The sequence below is a fragment of the Coturnix japonica genome, unplaced genomic scaffold (assembly GCF_054131305.1).
Source record: "Coturnix japonica strain WE unplaced genomic scaffold, WE-NBRP24 Scf045, whole genome shotgun sequence".
Lineage (NCBI taxonomy): Eukaryota > Metazoa > Chordata > Aves > Galliformes > Phasianidae > Coturnix > Coturnix japonica.
The window spans coordinates 2,588,702-2,610,621 of NW_028188948.1; the positions used below are offsets into that span (position 1 = coordinate 2,588,702).

Genomic DNA, 21,920 nt, shown 5'->3' on the forward strand with positions numbered 1-21,920 from the left:
TATTACCTTGAACCCATTGCACTGGTACGTGGTGTTAAGCACATTTGTGCTCTGGCAAGCAGTCTGGTTGGCTAGATATGCTTCTGATGTCAGCCTGCATCACCGTGCTGAAGTCTGTAACCCTCACCTGGCATCGTGAGAAGTCTCTCCCTTGGGGGAAAATCAGGTCCTAGTGATGCTTTGTTTAGAAAACACAACACGAGAATGCTGCATGTACTTAAGTTCTATTTAAAAACATGGACCCCAGGAGGTCCCTTCCAACATGAGCTGTTCTGAGTTGCAGCTGGTGTTGGTTCATGCACTGTTCTGCTGCCTCTGTGCAGGGCAGTGGTACAGCCTGGCGCTGGGGGGAGTGGGAGTGAAGTGATGGTACACCAGGGTGTGATACAACACTCAGCTTTGCTTAATGAAACAGTTTAACCCCCTCTTTTCCTCTCTGTGGCAGTGCTGAATCTGGCCAAGCATTACTTTCATGCTACAGACTACATGGGAACAGGTATAAGTACTGGTAAACAACGTCAGCTGTTTTCATCATAATTTCTGCTTTTATGTACGCCAGGCACCTTTGAGCAGCAACTCATTGATATGCTTTAACATTTTTTATCTCACATTTATAACTATTTGAACTGTTGCCTCAATTTCTTCTCCACGGGCAGGAAAACTGAGGCTCTAATAACTTAAGACCAATATTTCTGTGTATGCTTGACTTGCAGAACAACAACCTGCCTCTTCAAGACTTCTTAGAGCCTGAAATTTAATCAAAGAGTGTTGGTGCGTTTTGGTTCCAGAATGATGACTACTCCAGAAGGTGATTATCAATTGTTTTGGCTTACTCATATGCTTAGCTATCTCAAGTTAGCCATCCCAGCCATTAAAACTACTTACATCACTTATTTTTATTGGCAAATATAGGCAAAATGCCAAAATGTTGCAAGAGGATTTAGATATCCAGCTCCCATTGTTTACAGTTACAGTGTCAAACAGTAACTAGGCCTGAAGGAAAATACAGACTATTTGATCCCATGGCCTGGTGATGGTTTTGTTTTTTTTTTTGGACCACGCTGTGTCTACATTCAGAGTTTGATTCTGAGCCACTGAAGTCCACGAAAACACTATTGACTTTGGTGGGAGAAAAATACTAGGTTTCTAACAAAGTAACCTGTGCCAGAGCAGTGCTATGGGTATAGCAGCAGAACAGAGCAGGATGACTAACACATTGTATAAAGCATTGCTTTTATGTAGCAGCTTTAACTGATAGGTTCAGCTCAGTCAAGAGCATCTGCATGACCTTATGTCCTATTAGCAAGGTTTGCCTACTTAGCGAAGGGCCCTTGGTGTGCCGTGTCCTTGGGTGGCAGTAAGGAGTGTGGCCATGCAGAGCCCCTGAGGAGCAATGGCTGAACACCTGAAGGCGTGATTGATGAAACAGTTTAGGAAGAGAGCCAGCATTGGGTTGGACTTGATCCAGCATCTGTATACATAGATGGAGTTTCTCTGCTGTCCTGTTCTTTATCTGTGGCTGCAGGGGACGTGGCTCTTTCAGGTTCTTGAATATTGGTTTGCTTCTGGGAAACACAAAGGGCTAAAGACTTGTGCTGATACAAGTTACCCTCTCATAGGTTACACTATTGTCTGGTTCTTATAAACTGTCACCCTGATGCTTATTTGATTCATCACTTCTTTCATCTCTCTGAAATGTGACTGAGCTGGCTAATGCTTTTATTATCCCTCACTAGATGTCAGGAAGAAGCAAACTTACACCAGTGTACATGAGGCAGTGAAAGCTGGTGATGTAGAACAGCTTGCATTAATGATAAAACGTGGAGCCTCTATCGACGAGGTGGATTTAGTCCACAAGTTCACACCATTGCACTGTGCTGCACACTCTGGAAGCCTGGAGGTAAAATCATAAAATCATAGAATAACCTGGGTTGAAAAGGACCACAATGATCATCCAGTTTCAACCACCTGCAGGGTTGGCAACAACCAGACCAGGCTGCCCAGAGTCACATCCAGCCTGGCCTTGAATGCCTGCAGGGATGGGGCATCCACAGCCTCCTTGGGCAACCTGTCACCACCCTCTGTGTGAAAAACTTCCCTCTAATCTCTAACCTAAACCTCCCCTGTCTCAGTTTAAATTCATCCCCCCTTGTCCTAAAAATATCTACCCTTGAAAACAGCCATGCCTCCCCTGTTTATGTTAGTGTTTGGACACAGCAAGGTTTTATGGGTTAACGTTTTCCTCTGGGGAGAGGCTGAACACAACATTGCTAGCTTTGATCAAGCTAGATCTATAATCTCTGCCTGCTCTTTTTTTCTGATTTAAGGTATTCACTAAGGAAAGATGTGCAGTTTGTTAGGACTACATTTTACCTTTCTGAAGCCCCAGGCAGTTTATGTAATCAGTGTCCTCAGATTTTACAAAATCAGAGCTTTTCTAACACCAAACAAGGTGTGCCTTCTGGTCTCCCCTTCTAGCCTCATTACCTTCTTTTGTCCTTGTGTTTTCCCCTTCACTCAGAACACTTGGAAAATCCATAAGGATATGTTTAATATTCTGAAAGTGACTGAGCCAAGCGAGAAGTGACACAAAAATGTTTGTTCATTTCCCAGTGTTCTGTCCCATGCCTCATTCTCTACAGAAACAGTTCAAATACAGTTCATTTTCATAAGCAAGAACACTGACTGTTGATGCAGAAATGATTTGATTTCCAGAAGGACTGAGCTGCTGCATTCAGCACATTCACCTTCCTGTTACAGCCTCCTTGTGCAATGTTTATAGCGATCTTACTTTGAAACAGCAAGGCTGTAAATAACCATATAAAAAATGAAGTCCCAAAGGAAAGAGAGCTGGAGACTAGCCTAAAAGAAGACAGTAAATAGTAATGATGTGTAACAAAAAGCTTTAACTAGTTTTGTAGTTTATTATTTTCTTAATTGTTCTTTAAGCTTTCCATGGAAAGCAATAACACCTGCTGAAAAAAAGGTGAATAAAGTTAAAATAATCTGTGATGGGTGAGAGGAGAGATGGGATTACATATACTCAAGAAAGCCTAATAAATGAACTGAGGCTTTACATTTGATTCATGGCATCTTTCCTGCTGTTCATTTTAGCTGGACTTCAAATGAGCATCTTTGCACCATTTTTCCCCACTGTTTTTACCTCATGCCACATGAACGCTCTCACAGTCTGCATTTTAAGTATGGAATTGTAAGATAAAGAAGGCACACTGCAAGTCATTGCAATTAGTAGGTTGGTTGTGCTTTTTGTGCCCTTGGATGAAGCCTTGAGACCATGTCATTTCCTAACACTGTTTGAAATGTAACATCTACTGTTGATTTATAGTTAGCATTTGCCTCAGATGAGTTATAAGAATTGTTATGGAATAAGAGTTTATTAAATGAATAAGAGCTTGTTTTTGGTTGCGCAGTGCCTTCACTGGTTGCTCTGGCATGGAGCTGATGTGACACGTGTGACAGTCAGAGGCTGGACAGCAGCTCACCTTGCGGCAATCTGTGGGCAGGATGCTTGCATGCAGGTATGTAGAGATATTCACTCTCCAGCAAAAGGAAGGCAGGCCTTTGGTTTGGACACTTCCTCATGAAGATCAGCTGAAAGTGTTCCTACTGGAGCTGGCTCTGTGTCTTTACAGCTGAAACCAAGTCACTGGTAAAATGACTGCACTCGTTTGTTCCCTCTGTGCTATCAGATTTATCAGAGGAACCCAGCTGACCATCTCAAGTCACCCTGTGAGACAGTGTTTGCTCTTTCAGCCTGTGAGCTTTGCATTTCTTGTAGGCTTTGTTAATAAATGGAGCAAACCTAGAAGCTCGAGATGACCGCGGGTGCAGCCCATGGGCAGTCGTACACATTGCAAACCATACTGCGAAGTGGAGCGGTGAGAGCCTTCTACCTGCAATTCCCTAATGCAGAGCCAGAGTCTGGTATCCTTTTCCATACCAAACCCCTCACTAACTGAGGTTTGGGACTATAGATTAACCTCTGTTGGTACATTCTCATTGGTGACGCTGTGAATTTATTTGTAGTGTAAATTTGCATTTTTTTAATCGTAAGATGTTAAAAAAATCCAGTTGTGTATTATATAACGACTAACACGGTGGTAGATGTCTGAAAACACAACTTTTATGTGTGTTTTATTTCAATGAAGCCACGAACCTGTGAGAAATACGTCTTATGCCGCTTTCGTGGCTTGAATTTGGAGAAATATTTGATTTTGTTTAAATAAAGTAGCACAATGAACTGTTGATACTTATTTATAGAATGTCTCATGTCTAAGCTTCATAAACTAACCTGCAGCTTTTGTTTTAGAATGTAAACGCAGCAGACAGGAATGACTGGAAGCCTGTTCATTATGCTGCTTTTCATGGTCGCTTGGGCTGTTTGCAGCTTCTTGTTAGATGGGGAGCATGCATAGGTGATGTGGATACTGATGGAAACCTTCCAGGTATGTCAGGAATAATCATTTGGTTTTTCAGCCCTTGTTGTGGATGTGATAACTCTAGCACATCATATATAAAACACACCAGCAGCACTGATAGGACAATAGATAATGGTTTGGTAGGACAGAAGGGAACCACTTAAAACTAAAAAAGGAGATTAAATGGTAGGAATAAATTCTTTACTCACAGGGTGCTGAGGCCCTGGCATGGCTGCCCAGAGAGCTGTGGGTGCCCCATCCCTGGAGGTTCTCAGGGTCAGGTTGGATGGGCCCTGGGCAGCCTGAGTTGTTGGGGGGCAGGCAGCCCATGGCAGGAGGTAGGAACTGGGTGATCTTTGAGGTCCCTTCCAACTGAACATGTCATTCTGTGATTCCAAGTCTCTGGAGCTGTTCAAGGCCAGGTCAGGTGGCATTTTGGGCAGCCTGGTCTAGTGGGAAGCATCACTGCCTCCCTGCCCATGGATGGTCTCTAAAGTCCTTTCCAAACCTAACCGATGACTGTATGATTTGTTCCATGCTATCAACCTCGTTATTCTATTTTTATAATGATGGGGGAATACATAAATCCCAAAGTACTTGTTGGTTGGCAGCAGTATCCTGTTCAGCTCCCACTGCTGCTGGCAAGGCTCAGAGCTCCTGGGAGCTGGCATAACTCACATCAGAAGCAGGCACAGCCTGACTGAGTGCTGTGTAGGTGGGCATTCCCTGTGCCAATGGAGATCATAGGAGGAGAAGGGCAGGTGGGGCAGCAGGCAGGTTCTGCTGCTATCTGCTCCTTTTTGAATGTATGCCAAGCTTGAACAGCTGTGCCAGTGTGATCAGATTCTGGCATGTTCATATGCAAGCTTTTGCATCCAACTACTTCTTAACTGGCTTGGTAAAACCCTTGTTCTCATTTACCTCTGATTTCTCCATCTTGATTTATGGCATACCAGTATTTCTGTGTTATCTATAGTCTGTACTCTCTTCAAAATCCTGTGTGTAGCCACTTTAGCACAAAAAATGAGCACTCTTTGTTTCTTGCCCTTCATAGTTTCTCCACTGTCCCTTTGCTTACCACGCTACTGCCTCAAATTACTCTGTAAGGTGAATGCTGTCTTTCAACCCTTTATTCTTGTTACATCGTTTCCCCTTTAACATTTGCCTTCTTAAGGTTTGTCATATTATTTGTTCTAAATAGCCTATTTTCTTACCTCTATAACTTGTTTGCAGGTTTAGATTTATTCTTTAAATCCATTTTAAAATATTTTATCCTCTGCCGAGTGCCATTTACCCAGAAAACTGATGTCTATGTTCTGTTCTGCAAACCCAGGCTTTGTTAAAGGACCTGGGGCTCTTACATCCCAGCAGGACATCTGGTGTAGTGGCTCAGGCAATAAAGAATCATGATGCTAGGTGCTCTGGTGACAACATAGAAGGTAGCTCAGTTTGCACTTGCTTCTGTTATCATCCAGAAGAAAGAAAATGCATTGTAACACTGTTAATAAAAGATTAACAGAAGTGCTGTGCTCTACATACCACTGTCAATTTAAATCATCTTTATATAATTCAGCTTCAAGATTAGCTGGCCAGTGCTATAATTTAATCTGAAAGTACTGACAGGAATTTACTGAGGTTGCAAATCTATGCTCCTAAAGCTCAAGAATTGTAACACTGCAACTTTTGCATGTTCAGCCTGGAGAAGAGGAGGCTCAGGGGAGACCTTATTGCTCTCTTTAACTTCCTGAAGGGGGGTTGTAGTGAGCTGGGGGTTGGCCTCTTCTCTCGTGTAATCAGTGATAGAACTAGAGGGAATGGTTTTAAGCTGCGCCAGGGGAGGTTCAGGCTGGACATTAGGAAGTATTACTTTCTCGGAAAGGGTGATGAGGCATTGGAATGCACTGCCCAGGGAGGTGGTGGAGTCACCAACCATGGGAGTGTTCAAGGAATGTTTGGATGTTGTGCTGAGGAATATGATTTAGCCAGGAAGTATTGGTAATGGTTGGACTAGATGATCTTCTAGGTCTTTTCCAACCTTGATAATTCTGTGATTCTGTGATTCTGTGATGTGCCAGAAGTTAGCTTAGGGGACTTGTCCTGGATACATCATTAGCAACTATGAAGATAATCAGAAATACATAACTCTTTTGCCCACAGAATGTCAGTCAGAGCATTTTGATGGAGTGATAATGCATACTGAGTTAATACGTGGGGTGATAATCTATATTATGTTAATACATGGGGTGATAATACGTTGCATAATAACTGTGTTTATTTTGCAACTTCTTCCCATTGATGGGACTGGAGACTATGATTTATTACATAATAACAAACATATATTTTGTACCTCTTACTTTGCTACAGGCCCGGCACTCTACTGGTGTTGAATAACTAAAGCTCAGAGTAGCCTAAAGGACAGGGGAGGGAGCACTTCTGCCATATAGGGAAGCAGTCAGTGCTGCGCTGGGTCAGAACAGCTCCTGCTCACACAACTCTCCACAACTGTAAATGTTAAAATTGTAATAGTGCATTGAATACATCTACATATTAATGGGAATATCAGGGGACGTACCTCCAAAGCTCTTCCCAATAAAGTGAATGTCACTGTCATTTTATAAGGTGAAGTAATGGAGCTGCAGAGGTGTGATGCAGTTTGTTGGGAGTGGTGCAATGGATGTGGGACTGAAACAGGTGCCCTAACTCCTAACCAAAGACTCCTCTTTCAATCCCTCTGTTGTCTTATCTAGGAGAGAGAGGCCAGATCACAGCTGCTAAGGAGTAAACATTCCATGGGAAACAGAAGACCCCACCAGTGCATCCCTAGTTGTTGCTCTGGGGTCTCTTGGCAGTGTCATGATGTGTTGGCTGCAGTCAGCTCTGACAGGGCATTTTCTTTTCAGATCCTGTTTTTGACAGCTTTCTTTTACCTCCTTTGCCTATAGCTGAACTCTGTCCTGGATAGGAGCTGAGCATTCCGTATCCAGCTGCCTGCTCCCTCCCACTGTGCAGTGTTGGACACTAGATCTAACAGTTGGTGGAAACACTGCCTTCCTGGTGGTCAGCAATACCCTGCTCTAACATACTTGGTTTCCCCTTGTTCCATAGCTCATTTGGCAGCAGTGGAAGGACACCTGCATTGCTTTAAGTTCCTGGTCAGTAAAATGGCCAGTGTTATGCACACTTTAAAAGCAAGGAATGACCATGGAGAGACTCCAAGGGACTTGGCTGAGAGGTTCTATAAAGACAATATTCTGCAATATATTGACAGTGTGGAAAAAGAGGGGGAGCATCCAGAGACACAGGAAGGTGAGTAGGTATCAAATCTTAAAAGTTGATTAAAATTTACTGTTAAAATAGACATAGTAATTCTATGAAGCACTCGATTCTGAAATCTTGTATGAGCAGAACTATAACCTTTATATATTGCTATTGTAAGGTATGACTGTTGCTTAGGATGCTTGTGGCTCTTACTGACAGCTAGACTGGGATACTCTGCTCAACTTCATAAATAGTATTTACAATAATCAGAATAAAGCTTCTCACATTGTGTTGCAATATGAGTTGTTGTACCAAGTTGCCCATGTTCTGCCTAGACTCCAGCAGAGATCCAGAATCAATGAGTTTGCAGATTTGCCTGTTCATGATTCTCAATAACTGCTTAGCCTGGAAAGATCCCACTGAAATTAAGGTTACTTGCTAACCAGGAATACTACTGCAGTCAGCATAGCAAAGGACACGAGGGTGGTGAGGTTTCAGAGGAGGACGCTGAACAGAACAAGGATATGAGCACTGCACCTTCACCTCTCTACTATTCCCAGACACATGATTTCCCTATCTGCTAGTCTTTTGTCATTGTGCTTACAGGTATAAACACTAACACGCTCCACCTATAAAAAATAACCAGAAAAATCAAATGGCCTGCATGAATAGTTTTTAAACAAGAATCGTAGAATCATAGAATGGCCTGGATTGAAAAGGACTGCAGTGATCATCCAGTTTCAACCCCACTGCTATGTGCAGGGTCACCAGCCACCGGACCAGGCTGCCCAGAGCCACATCCAGCCTGGCCTTGAATGCCTGCAGGGATGGGGCATCCACAGCCTCCTTGGGCAACCTGTTCAGTGCGTCACCACCCTCTGTGTGAAAAATATCCTCCTAATATCTAACCTAAATCTGCCCTGCCTCAGTTTAAAACCATTCCCCTTTGTCCTATCACTGTCCACCCTCATAAACAGCCATTTCCCCTCCAGTTTATATGCTCCTTTCAAGGACTGGAAGGCCACAACAAGGTCTCCCCTGAGCCTTCTCTTCTCCAATCTAAACAAGCCCAGTTCCCTCAACCTTTCCTCATAGGACAGATGCTCCAGCCCTCTGATCATCTTAGTGGCCGTCCTCTGGACCCGCACCAAGAGCTCCATGTCCTTCCTGTACTGGGGACCCCAGGTCTGGATGCAGTACTGCAGATGGGGCCTCACAAGAGCTGAGTAGAGGGGGAGAAGTAGTATATGTATATATATGTATTTGTTTAGACTATGGAAATCTGAATAGGTAGATGACTACTGTTACCGCCAGTAATAAACATTAGCTATAAAATAAAGGTATACTTCTTAGTTCAGATTTGTGAAATTAATCACTCAGCTGTATAAGATGCCTGTAGACGTAACCAAGTGAAGTTTAGTCAAGTCTGTGATGAACAATCCTAGATATGCAGCTGCATTTTAGCTAATTAAAGGTGCATTAACCTTGCTATGGAATGCCTGTGAGTGAGTTGTTATCAAAGATGCAAATTGAGACAAATATGAGCAGGTTTTGTGGAATTACTGGCATCTGCTCAGAAACATGCATTTCATTTTCAGTTTTAGATTTCCCAGCTCATGACGCTGCTTTCAGAGGGGACTTGTTAGAACTCAGAAGATTAGTGAGTTGTGGAGCAATCAATATTAATGAGCGGGATGATAAGGGATCCACTCTCATGCACAAAGGTAAGTAATTATGATCAGTGTTTGAGCTTTTTACTGTTTATTGCTGGCTTCTTTACTTAAATTTTCAACTGGCTGCTCATTAGATAAACTTAATGAAAACCAGCATCTCATTTTCTGAAGGCCTGAAGGAGCAACCTTGAAAAACATTTAATGACATATGCATATGCAGGGGTCACTTTAACAACAAAATAACCAAGCTGAAGTCAAGATAGAACACAGAATCACAGAATCACAGAATCACAGAATGACCCGGGTTGGAAGGGACCTCAAGGATCATGTAGTTCCAACCCTCTGCCTGGCAGGGCTACCAAACATACACCTTTACTAGATCAGGTTGCCTAGGGCCCTGTCCAACCTGGTCTTGAACACCTCCAAGGACGGGGCATCCACAACCTCACTGGGCAGCCTGTTCCAGGCCCTAACCACTCTCCTAGTGAAGAACTTCCCCCTAACATCCAACCTAAATCTTCCCTCTTTTAACTTAAAACCATTTCCCCTAGTCCTGCTATTAACAGTTTGTTTTAAAAAGAAAACAATTTGTATCCAAATAGAAATGGCAAAGAAAAGATAGAGGTATTCCTGTAATATACTTTTAACACAATTTCCCATAATTCGTTTTGCTCAGAGAAAAAATGGCAGAATTTTTTAAAACATGTAGAGAAAAACTTTACATTCCTTCACATTTCTTCCCACTACCTTTTCTTGGATAGTTTCTAGCCAACAATTGTTTCACCCCCAAACTTCACCTCCAGTGTTTCCGTTACGGAGAACTTTTATGGCTGATTATCAGTACATTTCCTTGTTTTAGTCTGACACATCTCCCAATGGGGTGCTGTCAGAGGCAGATCTGTTTTACCTTAAGAAAAAGGCTCGCTGGTTTCAGACAGACATGCCAAGGACAATCTTCCATATGTGAGACATCATTACTGGGGACCATGCAGTGTGGGCAGTAGCCGTGCTGATGCATGGGACTGAGAACATTTAGTACAGAAAGCTCACGTACAGAAAGAGTTGCACGTACATTTCAGGGACCAGAAAAAGGTTCAAACCCACTCCGTGTGATATTCCCTAAAAATCAATATACTCACATATTCTCTGAAATAGCATCTCTCCTTTGTGGTCTTAATGAACCCAAATTATGTCATGTTAAACCATGACAGAAAGGGGAAGTAGGAAGTTCAAAACGCTGCTGTACATGGCTGACTTGTGTTTACCTTTCTTCCCCCAGCTGCAGGACAAAGGCATATCCATTGCTTGCAGTGGTTGATTGAAATGGGGGCTGACTGTGACATTACAGATGATGCTGGAGAGACTCCAAAGGACGTAGCCAAGAGGTAGCAGTACATGCCACAGCTCTTTTGTTCAACATTTATTTTACTATTTAAATATCAAGTCAGCTTTGTTGTAATTACTCCTGATTTTTGGTGATGAAGCAAGAACTAATCAAGCCCTTGAACTACACTGATAAGCAAAGCCACATCGTAGCTGTAAAAGTCTGAACGTTTATTTTTTACTTATTTATTTTGAGCAAGGTCAGGCATGAAAGATGAAAACTATTGGATCTGCAAAAGGAAAATTGCGAGCCTGTGTGCTCCAGCTGTACAGAGGAAATGGGAGCTAGAGAAGGCTGGTTGATTTTTATTTGATAAAAGTAATGTAGTTGCTGATGAGATTCAGTTAAGAAATCCTACAAAGCAAAACATGTTTCTGAAGTGGGAGTCGCTGTAATAAGATTTCAGTGAGGCAGAGCGCTGTGGAAAGGAGATTGCTGCTCATGGTTTGTGCACTAATGCTTCCTCAGATCCTGAAACACTGTCCTCTGGACAGGAACACAAAGTGTTTTAGAGTTTCTATCTCATGTGGGGGGCATGGCTGTGTGCTTATAGGTTACAGGGTTATATCAGTGTAGGTTAACTGTTCTCTGTGCAGATTTGCCCAGCTAGCAGCTGTGGAACTTTTGACCCAAAGAACTGGAGATGGTAACTCTAGTGATGAAGAACTGGATGCAAGCAACATAGCATTTTTTGAAAGACATGGTGTGGAAGGGAGTACAGATAGCAAAGAAGACTTAATCCTGGATAAAGAAGAGAAAAAGAATGCACGCAGTAAGCACTGTCTTTCTTCACTCCTTATTCCAACAGGCAGAAGAATTAGTTCTGTTTTCTAAGTAAGTCAACCTATCTGCACCTGCTTTGCTGTCAGTGGGTTTGATAATTAAGATGACATGAGACCAGTTGTTGAATTCAGCCACTGCACACAGCAATGCTGTAATACAGGCCTCCACTAACTCTATTTCCAGCCTGGGACAAAAGGGGGGAGAATAAACCCATTCTGAAGGAGAGTTCTGATGCAAAAGAGTGATCCTGCAATATGCGTGGTAGCTACTATGACCTGTGGCAGCTGGGGAATGGGGGGACAACTCCTAAAGTCCCCAGTCCAGTCTGAACTGGGCATCAGCTACCCAGCAAGATGAACAGCCAGCAGCCAGTCACCATGGAAGCATTCAAGGACCATTTCACTCCCTTTTCTAAATACAGAGAATTCATATTCTCTGTCCGGGACAAACTGATAACCTCTCAGTTCAGAATGTAGCAAAGGCTGCAGCTCACTTCAGTGTCCCAAGCTGAAAGCTGTTAACATACTCACTCCAGAATTTCCTTGCACCACACCTCACAATCTTAGCGAGATCAAGCAGCAGGGCTGCCATCCATCCCACTAACCGGAGGCAGAGCAGCAGGGCTGCCATCCATCCCACTAACCGGAGGCAGAGCAGCAGGGCTGCCATCCATCCCACTAACCGGAGGCAGAGCAGCAGGGCTGCCATCTATCCCACTAACCGGAGGCAGAGCAGCAGGGCTGCCATCCATCCCACTAACCGGAGGCAGAGCAGCAGGGCTGCCATCCATCCCACTAACCGGAGGCAGAGCAGCAGGGCTGCCATCCATCCCACTAACCGGAGGCAGAGCAGCAGGGCTGCCATCCATCCCACTAACCGGAGGCAGAGCAGCAGGGCTGCCATCCATCCCACTAACCAGAGGCAAAGCAGCAGGGCTGCCATCCATCCCACTAACCGGAGGCAGAGCAGCAGGGCTGCGGGCTCTATCCCGGCTCTCCCTGAGGCGGCCGATCTCGGCTCGGCAGCCATCCAGCTGGCTCTCCAGGTTTTCCCTCCTGACTCGCTCGGATTCCAGCTGAGCCTCCAGCTCCCTCACGGTCCTGCAAAACACAAAGGGGACAAACAGCATCAAGAACAGCCAGCCGTGCCCAGTCCGCTCCAAGAGTGTTTTAAGGAGCAGGCTAGTGAGAGCAGAAAACAGCTCAAATGCAGCGTACTCCTGGCTCGGGACCCTTTGTAAAAGCTCCTGCGTCGACTGCTTTGACTACCATAGAGTCAGCTGTGCTCGACTCTTCTGACCGCGAGATGGAGACGTCTCCCTGCGCAGCGAACCAGCGCCGGGCTCCGGATGGGACGAAACCCAGCTCCGCCCCCAGCAGCAGCTGGCTCCTGTGCACACTTTCCGAAGTGATTTGGAACAATCAAATGAGAGACTGCATGACACTTCTAAAAGGAAGCTGAAGCACTGGTTGAGCCAGTTGCACAGGTCACATCAGTCACATTCACAGTGGCTATTAAATTAACTATTAAATTCCCGAAACTGCTTAGCTGAGACCTAATTCTGATCTATACCTATATATAACAGCAACTGACCACCTGAGAACCACTACTTCAGTTTCAGAAGGTCCTAGGGATGGACCTAGAGATGATGCTCTCTGGCCTCCACTAATTGCACATCACTTGTGACATGGGTTTGAGGAGGCCCAAGCACGTTAAGGACATGTTCATCTACAGTGACTAAGAACAGCACATAGCCAAATGTTTGACAGGCAGAGGTAGAGTTAGGGATGTCTTCTTGTGCAGGCTGTCATCCTGCACAAGCACAAGAAGAATGGAGCCATCAGTCATTTGTGTTGTACTGCAGTGTTGATCCTCATGGCAGGAGCCCACAAATGGCCTGAAGTCCTTTTCTTTTAAGCCTGGCTAAATTCACTAAGTGAAAAAGGCAGAATGGCCAAAGCAATCTGAGTGTAAAGTACCCTTAAAAAATGCACTAAAATGGAACACATTATAATGTTGGCCTTACTTCTTAAACTCCTTTTCCTCTTTTTTCATCTTCCTCTCCTCCTCAGTTATTCCTCCCAGCTGTCTGTAGTTGCTGTAGGAAATTTCCAGAAGTTGCTGAAGTTCCTGAATCCTGCGATAGGCCCTTACTGTAAGACAGGATTCAACAGGTAAGTAAAATGCATGGAAATAGCTGAAGACATTCATGCTGATGTTCAGCATGACAAAGAGTCACACAAAGAGCAGTAACCACGCTCAGCAGATGCTGAGATACACCTGCACAGTACACTGCGCTCAGAAAAAAAGAGCATTCAACTGTGGTTTCACTGCAGGGATTATAACAGTCTAACAGTCAGAATGTCCTGTGCCACAATTCTCTAGAATTTCCTGAAGGGAGGATGTAGTGAGCTGGGGGTTGGCCTCATCTCAGTGCTTACACTGAGCAAGTGCAAAAAGGGAAAAGCAAGACTGAAAGTGAAAAGCAAGACTGAAGGGGAAAAGCAGCAGTGAAACGGAAAAGCAAGACTAAAAGGGAAAAGCAGCATTGAAAAAGAAAAGAAAGACTAAAATGGAAAAGCAGCAGTGACAGGGAAAAGCAAGAATAAAAAGGGAAAAGCAGCAGTGAAAGGGAAAAGCAAGAATAAAAATGGAAAAGCAGCAGTAAAAGGGAAAAGCAGCAGTGAAAGGGAAAATCAGCAGTGAAAGAGGAAAGGAAGACTAAATGGTAAAAGGAGCAGTGAAAGGGAAAAGCAAGACTAAAAGGGAAAAGCAGCAGTGAAAGGGAAAAGCAAGACTAAAAGGGAAAATCAGCAGTGAAAGGGAAAATAAGTAGTGAAAGAGAAAATCAGCAGTGAAATGGAAAACCAGCAGTGAATGGAAAAGCAGCAGTGAAAGGGAAAAGCAGCAGTGAAAGAAAAAAGCAGCAGAGAAAGGGAAAAGCGGCAGTTACAGGGAAAAGAAAGACTGAAAGGGAAAAGCAAGACTAAAATGGAAAAGCGAGACTAAAATGGAAAAGCAAGACTAAAATGGAAAAGCAAGACCAAAAGTGAAAAGCAAGAATAAAAGGGAAAAGCAAGAATAAAAGGGAAAAGCAAGACTAAAAGAAAAAAGCAAGACTAAAAGGGAAAAGCAAGACTAAAAGGGGAAAGCAGCAGAGAAAGGGAAAAGCAGCAGTGAAAGGGAAAAGCAAGACTAAAGGGAAAAGCAAGACTGAAGGGGAAAAGCAGCAGTGAAACGGACAAGAAGCAGTGAAAGGGAAAAGCAAGACTAAAAGGGAAAATCAGCAGTGAAAGGGAAAATCAGCAGTGAAATGGAAAAGCAGCAGTGAAAGGGAAAAGTAGCAGTGAAAGGGAAAAGCAGAAGTGAAAGGGAAAAGCAGCAGTGAAAGGGAAAAGCATGACTAAAAGGGAAAGGCAAGACTAAAAGGGAAAAGCAAGACAAAAAGGAAAAAGCAGCAGTGAAAGGGAAAAGCAGCAGTGAAAGGGAAAAGCAGCAGAGAAAGGGAAAAGCAGCAGTGAAATGGAAAAGCAAGACTGAAATGGAAAAGCAGCAGTGAAACGGAAAAGCAAGACTAAAAGGGAAAGGCAGCAGTGAAAGGGAAATACAGCAGTGAAAGGGAAAAGCAGCAGTGAAAGGGAAAAGCAAGACTGATAGGGAAAAGCAAGACTGAAAGGGAAAAGCAAGACTGAAAGGGAAAAGAAAGACTAAAAGGAAAAAGCAAGAGTAAAAGGGAAAAGCAAGACTGAAAGGGAAAAGCAGCAGTGAAAAGAGAAAAGCAAGACTAAAAGGGAAAAGCAGCAATGAAAGAGGAAAAGCAGAAGTGAAATGGAAAAGCAAGACTAAAAGGGAAAAGCAAGAATAAATGGGAAAAGCAGCAGTGAAATGGAAAAGCAGCAGTGAAATGGAAAAGCAGCAGTGAAATGGAAAAGCAGCAGTGAAAGGGAAAAGCAGCAGTGAAAGGGAAAAGCAGCAGAGAAAGGGAAAAGCAGCAGTGAAATGGAAAAGCAAGACTGAAATGGAAAAGCAGCAGTGAAACGGAAAAGCAAGACTAAAAGGGAAAGGCAGCAGTGAAAGGGAAATACAGCAGTGAAAGGGAAAAGCAGCAGTGAAAGGGAAAAGCAAGACTGATAGGGAAAAGCAAGATTGAAAGGGAAAAGCAAGACTGATAGGGAAAAGCAAGATTGAAAGGGAAAAGCAAGACTGAAAGGGAAAAGAAAGACTAAAAGGAAAAAGCAAGAGTAAAAGGGAAAAGCAAGACTGAAAGGGAAAAGCAGCAGTGAAAAGAGAAAAGCAAGACTAAAAGGGAAAAGCAGCAATGAAAGAGGAAAAGCAGAAGTGAAATGGAAAAGCAAGACTAAAAGGGAAAAGCAAGAATAAATGGGAAAAGCAGCAGTGAAAGGGAAAAGCAGCAGTGAAATGGAAAAGCAGCAGTGAAAGGGAAAAGCAGCAGTGAAAGAAAAAAGCAGCAGAGAAAGGGAAAAGCGGCAGTTACAGGGAAAAGAAAGACTGAAAGGGAAAAGCAAGACTAAAATGGAAAAGCAAGACTAAAATGGAAAAGCAAGACCAAAAGTGAAAAGCAAGAATAAAAGGGAAAAGCAAGAATAAAAGGGAAAAGCAAGACTAAAAGAAAAAAGCAAGACTAAAAGGGAAAAGCAAGACTAAAAGGGGAAAGCAGCAGAGAAAGGGAAAAGCAGCAGTGAAAGGGAAAAGCAAGACTAAAGGGAAAAGCAAGACTGAAGGGGAAAAGCAGCAGTGAAACGGACAAGAAGCAGTGAAAGGGAAAAGCAAGACTAAAAGGGAAAATCAGCAGTGAAAGGGAAAAGCAGCAGAGAAAGGGAAAAGCATCAGTGAAATGGAAAAGCAAGACTGAAATGGAAAAGCAGCAGTGAAACGGAAAAGCAAGACTAAAAGGGAAAGGCAGCAGTGAAAGGGAAATACAGCAGTGAAAGGGAAAAGCAGCAGTGAAAGGGAAAAGCAAGACTGATAGGGAAAAGCAAGATTGAAAGGAAAAAGCAAGACTGAAAGGGAAAAGAAAAACTAAAAGGAAAAAGCAAGAGTAAAAGGGAAAAGCAAGACTGAAAGGGAAAAGCAGCAGTGAAAAGAGAAAAGCAAGACTAAAAGGGAAAAGCAGCAATGAAAGAGGAAAAGCAGAAGTGAAATGGAAAAGCAAGACTAAAAGGGAAAAGCAAGAATAAATGGGAAAAGCAGCAGTGAAATGGAAAAGCAGCAGTGAAATGGAAAAGCAGCAGTGAAAGTGAAAAGCAGCAGTGAAAGGGAAAAGCAGCAGTGAAAGGGAAAAGCAGCAGTGAAAGGGAAAAGCAGCAGTGAAAGAAAAAAGCAGCAGTGAAAGGGAAAAGCAGCAGTGAAAGGGAAAAGCAAGACTGAAATGGAAAAGCAGCAGTGAAATGGAAAAGCAGCAGTGAAAGGGAAAAGCAGCAGTGAAAGGGAAAAGCAGCAGTGAATGGGAAAAACAGCAGTGAAAGGGAAAAGCAAGACTGAAAGGGAAAAGCAGCAGTGAAAGGGAAAAAGCAAGACTGATATGGAAAAGCAGACTGAATGGGAAAAGCAAGACTAAAAGGGAAAAGCAAGACAAAAGCGGCAGTGAAAACGAAAAGTAGCAGTGAAATGGAAAAGCAAGACTGAAATGGAAAGGCAAGACTGAAAGGGAAAAGCAAGATTAAAGGGAAAAGCAGCAGTGAATGGGAAAAGCAGCAGTGAAAGGGAAAAGCAGCAGTGAAAGGGAAAAGCAGCAGAGAAAGGGAAAAGCGGCAGTTACAGGGAAAAGAAAGACTGAAAGGGAAAAGCAAGACTGAAAGGGAAAAGCAGCAGTGAAAGGGAAAAGCAGCAGAGAAAGGGAAAAGCGGCAGTTACAGGGAAAAGAAAGACTGAAAGGGAAAAGCAAGACTAAAATGGAAAAGCAAGACTAAAATGGAAAAGCAAGACCAAAAGTGAAAAGCAAGAATAAAAGGGAAAAGCAAGAATAAAAGGGAAAATCAAGACTAAAAGAAAAAAGCAAGACTAAAAGGGAAAAGCAAGACTAAAAGGGGAAAGCAGCAGAGAAAGGGAAAAGCAGCAGTGAAAGGGAAAAGCAAGACTAAAGGGAAAAGCAAGACTGAAGGGGAAAAGCAGCAGTGAAACGGACAAGAAGCAGTGAAAGGGAAAAGCAAGACTAAAAGGGAAAATCAGCAGTGAAAGGGAAAATCAGCAGTGAAATGGAAAAGCAGCAGTGAAAGGGAAAAGTAGCAGTGAAAGGGAAAAGCAGAAGTGAAAGGGAAAAGCAAGACTAAAAGGGAAAAGCGGCAGTGAAAGGGAAAAGCAGCAGTGAAAGGGAAAAGCAGAAGTGAAAGGGAAAAGCAAGACAAAAATGAAAAAGCAGCAGTGAAAGGGAAAAGCAGCAGAGAAAGGGAAAAGCATCAGTGAAATGGAAAAGCAAGACTGAAATGGAAAAGCAGCAGTGAAACGGAAAAGCAAGACTAAAAGGGAAAGGCAGCAGTGAAAGGGAAATACAGCAGTGAAAGGGAAAAGCAGCAGTGAAAGGGAAAAGCAAGACTGATAGGGAAAAGCAAGATTGAAAGGGAAAAGCAAGACTGAAAGGGAAAAGAAAGACTAAAAGGAAAAAGCAAGAGTAAAAGGGAAAAGCAAGACTGAAAGGGAAAAGCAGCAGTGAAAAGAGAAAAGCAAGACTAAAAGGGAAAAGCAGCAATGAAAGAGGAAAAGCAGAAGTGAAATGGAAAAGCAAGACTAAAAGGGAAAATCAAGAACAAAAGGGAAACGCAGCAGTGAAAGGGAAAAGCAGCAGTGAAAGGGAAAAGCAGCAGTGAAAGGGAAAAGCAAGACTGAAATGGAAAAGCAGCAGTGAAATGGAAAAGCAGCAGTGAAAGGGAAAAGCAGCACTGAAAGGGAAAAGCAGCAGTGAATGGGAAAAGCAGCAGTGAAAGGGAAAAGCAAGACTGAAAGGGAAAAGCAGCAGTGAAAGGTAAAAAGCAAGACTGATATGGAAAAGCAGACTGAATGGGAAAAGCAAGACTAAAAGGGAAAAGCAAGACAAAAGCGGCAGTGAAAACGAAAAGTAGCAGTGAAATGGAAAAGCAAGACTGAAATGGAAAGGCAAGACTGAAAGGGAAAAGCAAGATTAAAGGGAAAAGCAGCAGTGAATGGGAAAAGCAGCAGTGAAAGGGAAAAGCAGCAGTGAAAGGGAAAAGCAGCAGAGAAAGGGAAAAGCAAGACTGAAAGGGAAAAGCAGCAGTGAAAGGGAAAAGCAAGATTAAAAGGGAAAGGCAAGACTAAAAGGGAAAGGCAAGACTAAAAGTGAAAAGCAAGAATAAAAGTGAAAAGCAAAAATAAAAGGGAAAAGCAAGACAAAGAGAAAAAAGAAAGACTAAAAGGGAAAAGCAAGACTAAAAGGGAAAAGCAGCAGTGAAAGGGAAAAGCAGCAGTGAAAGGGAAAAGCAAGACTGATACGGAAATGCAAGACTGAATGGAAAAAGCAAGACTGAAAGGGAAAAGCAACAGTGACAGGGAAAAGCAAGACTAAAAGGGAAAAGCAGCAGTGAAAGTGAAAAGATTGACTAAAAGGGAAAAGCAGCAGTGAAAGGGAAAAGCAAGACTAAAAGAGAAAGGCAAGACTAAAAGGGGAAAGCAAGAATAAAAGGGAAAATCAAGACTAAAAAGAAAAAGCAGCAGTGAAAGGGAAAAGAAGCAGTGAAAAGGAAAAGCAGCAGTGAATGTGAAAAGCAGCAGTGAAAGGGAAAAGCAAGACGAAAAGGGAAAGGAAAAATTAAAAGGGAAAGGCAAGACTATAAGGTAAAAGCAGCAGTGAAAAGGAAAAGCAGCAGCGAAAGGGAAAAGCAGCAGCGAAAGGGAAAAGCAGCAGCAAAAGGGAAAAGCAGCAGCAAAAGGGAAGAGCAGCAGTGAAAGGGAAAAGCAAGACTAAAAGAGAAAGGCAAGACTAAAAGGGAAAAGCAAGTATAAAAGTGAAAAGCAAGAATAAAAGGGAAAAGCAAAAATAAAAGGGAAAAGCAAGACAAAGAGAAAAAAGAAAGACTAAAAGGGAAAAGCAAGACTATAAGGGAAAAGCAGCAGTGAAAAGGAAAAGCAGCAGCGAAAGGGAAAAGCAGCAGCGAAAGGGAAAAGCAGCAGCGAAAGGGAAGAGCAGCAGTGAAAGGGAAAAGCAAGACTAAAAGAGAAAGGCAAGACTAAAAGGGAAAAGCAAGTATAAAAGTGAAAAGCAAGAATAAAAGGGAAAAGCAAGACTAAAAGAAAAAAGCAAGTCTAAAAGGGAAAAGCAAGACTAAAAGGGAAAAGCAAGACTAAAAGGGAAAAGCAAGACTAAAAGGGAAAAGCAGCAGTGAAAGGGAAAAGCAGCAGTGAAAGGGAAAAGCAGCAGTGAAAAGGAAAAGAAGCAGTGGAAGGGAAAAGCAGAAGGTAAAGGTAAAAGCAGCAGTGAAAGGGAAAAGCAGCAGTGAAAGGGAAAAGCAGAAGGGAAAGGGAAAAGCAGCATTGAAAGGGAAAGGCTAGACTAAAAGGGAAAGGCAAGATTAAAAGGGAAAGGCAAGGCTAAAAGGGAAAGGCAAGACTAAAAGGGAAAGGCAAGAACAAAAGGGAAAGGCAAGAACAAAAGGGAAAAGCAGCAGTGAAAGGGAAAAGCAGCAGTGAAAAGGAAAAGAAGCAGTGGAAGGGAAAAGCAGAAGGTAAAGGTAAAAGCAGCAGTGAAAGGGAAAAGCAGCAGTGAAAGGGAAAAGCAGCAGTGAAAGGGAAAAGCAGCAGTGAAAGGGAAAACCAGCACAGAAAGGGAAAATCAAGACTAAAAGGGAAAAGCAAGATTAAAAGGGAAAAGCAAGACTAAAAAGGAAAAGCAAGACTAAAAGGGAAAAGCAGCAGTGAAAGGGAAAATCAGCAGTGAAAGGGAAAAGCATCAGAAAGGGAAATGGAAAAGCAGCAGTGAATGGGAAAAGCAAGACTAAAAGGGAAAGGCAAGACTAAAAGGGAAAGGCAAGAGTAAAAGGGAAAGGCAAGTCTAAAAGGGAAAAGCAAGACTAAAAGGGAAAAGCAAGAATAAAAGGGAAAAGCAGCAGTGAAAGAGAAAAGCAGCAGTGAAAGTGAAAAGCAGCAGTGAAAAGGAAAAGAAGCAGTGAAAGGGAAAAGCAGCAATGAAAGGAAAAAGCAACAGTGAAAGGGACAAGCAAGACTAAAAGAAAAAAGAAGCAGTGAAAGGGAAAAGCAGCAATGAAAGGGAAAAGCAGCAGTGAAAGGGAAAAGCAGCAGTGAAAGGGAAGAGCATCATTGAATGGGAAGAACAGCAGTGAAAGGGAAGGGCAGCAGTGAAAGGGAAGAGCAGCAGGGAAAGGGAAGAGCAGCAGGGAAAGGGAAGAGCAGCAGGGAAAGGGAAGAGCAGCAGGGAAAGGGAAGAGCAGCAGGGAAAGGGAAGAGCAGCAGGGAAAGGGAAGAGCAGCAGGGAAAGGGAAGAGCAGCAGGGAAAGGGAAGAGCAGCAGGGAAAGTGAAAAGCAGCAGTGAAAGGGAAAAGCAGCAGGGAAAGGAAAAAGCAAGACTAAAACGGAAAAGCAGCAATGGAAGGGAAAATCAGCAGTGAAAGGGAAGAGCAGCAGTGAAAGGGAAGAGCAGCAGTGAAAGGGAAAAGGAAGACTAAAAGGGAAAAGGAAGATTAAAAGTGAAAAGGAAGACTAAAAGGTAAAATCAGCAAGGAAAGGGAAAAGCAGCAGCGAAAGGGAAAAGCAGCAGCGAAAGGGAAAAGCAGCAGCGAAAGGGAAGAGCAGCAGTGAAAGGGAAAAGCAAGACTAAAAGAGAAAGGCAAGACTAAAAGGGAAAAGCAAGTATAAAAGTGAAAAGCAAGAATAAAAGGGAAAAGCAAGACTAAAAGAAAAAAGCAAGTCTAAAAGGGAAAAGCAAGACTAAAAGGGAAAAGCAAGACTAAAAGGGAAAAGCAAGACTAAAAGGGAAAAGCAGCAGTGAAAGGGAAAAGCAGCAGTGAAAGGGAAAAGCAGCAGTGAAAGGGAAAAGCAGCAGTGAAATGGAAAAGCAGCAGTGAAAGGGAAAAGCAGGACTAAAAGGGAAAAGCAAGACTAAAAGGGAAAAGCAAGACTAAAGGGAAAAGCAAGACTAAAAGGGAAAAGCACGACTAAAAGAGAAAAGCAAGACTATTAGGGAAAAGCAAGAATCAAAGGGAAAAGCAAGACTAAAAGGGAAAAGCAATACCAAAAGGGAAAAGCAGCAGTGAAAGGGAAAAGCAGGAGTAAAAGGGAAAAGCAAGACTAAAAGGGAAAAGCAGCAGTGAAAGGCAAAAGCAGCAGTGAAACAGAAAAGCAGCAGTGAAAGGGAAAAAAGACTAAAAGGTAAAAGCAGCGGTGAAAGGGAAAAGCAAG

General features: G+C 43.0%; 2 protein-coding genes across 4 annotated transcripts; one reads left to right on the top strand and one right to left on the bottom strand.

The window, feature by feature from the left end:
• Positions 1-205: 205 nt before the first annotated feature.
• On the bottom strand, positions 206-14,177 carry LOC107306926 (ankyrin repeat domain-containing protein 42-like). 3 transcript variants are annotated; one of them, XR_014940612.1, is made up of 4 exons: positions 13,564-14,177; positions 12,493-12,637; positions 1,760-1,894; positions 206-747 (listed from the first exon to the last, which is right to left on the bottom strand). XR_014940612.1 is itself a non-coding variant. In XM_085531831.1 (3 exons), exons 1-3 carry the CDS (start codon positions 13,761-13,763, stop codon positions 1,847-1,849), a joined length of 393 nt encoding a protein of 130 aa, XP_085387957.1. In that variant the 5' UTR covers positions 13,764-14,177; the 3' UTR covers positions 206-1,846. The 3 variants fall into 3 exon arrangements, 2 of the variants coding, with proteins under 2 accessions (XP_085387957.1, XP_085387956.1); XM_085531831.1 differs by having other exon boundaries at positions 206-1,894; XM_085531830.1 differs by lacking the exons at positions 206-747; positions 1,760-1,894 and having other exon boundaries at positions 10,762-12,637.
• Positions 3,646-9,921, top strand: LOC146752473 (ankyrin repeat domain-containing protein 42-like). The gene is made up of 4 exons (XM_085531832.1): positions 3,646-3,899; positions 4,331-4,466; positions 7,545-7,745; positions 9,296-9,921. Exons 1-4 carry the CDS (start codon positions 3,837-3,839, stop codon positions 9,427-9,429), a joined length of 534 nt encoding a protein of 177 aa, XP_085387958.1. The 5' UTR covers positions 3,646-3,836; the 3' UTR covers positions 9,430-9,921.
• Positions 14,178-21,920: the final 7,743 nt, after the last annotated feature.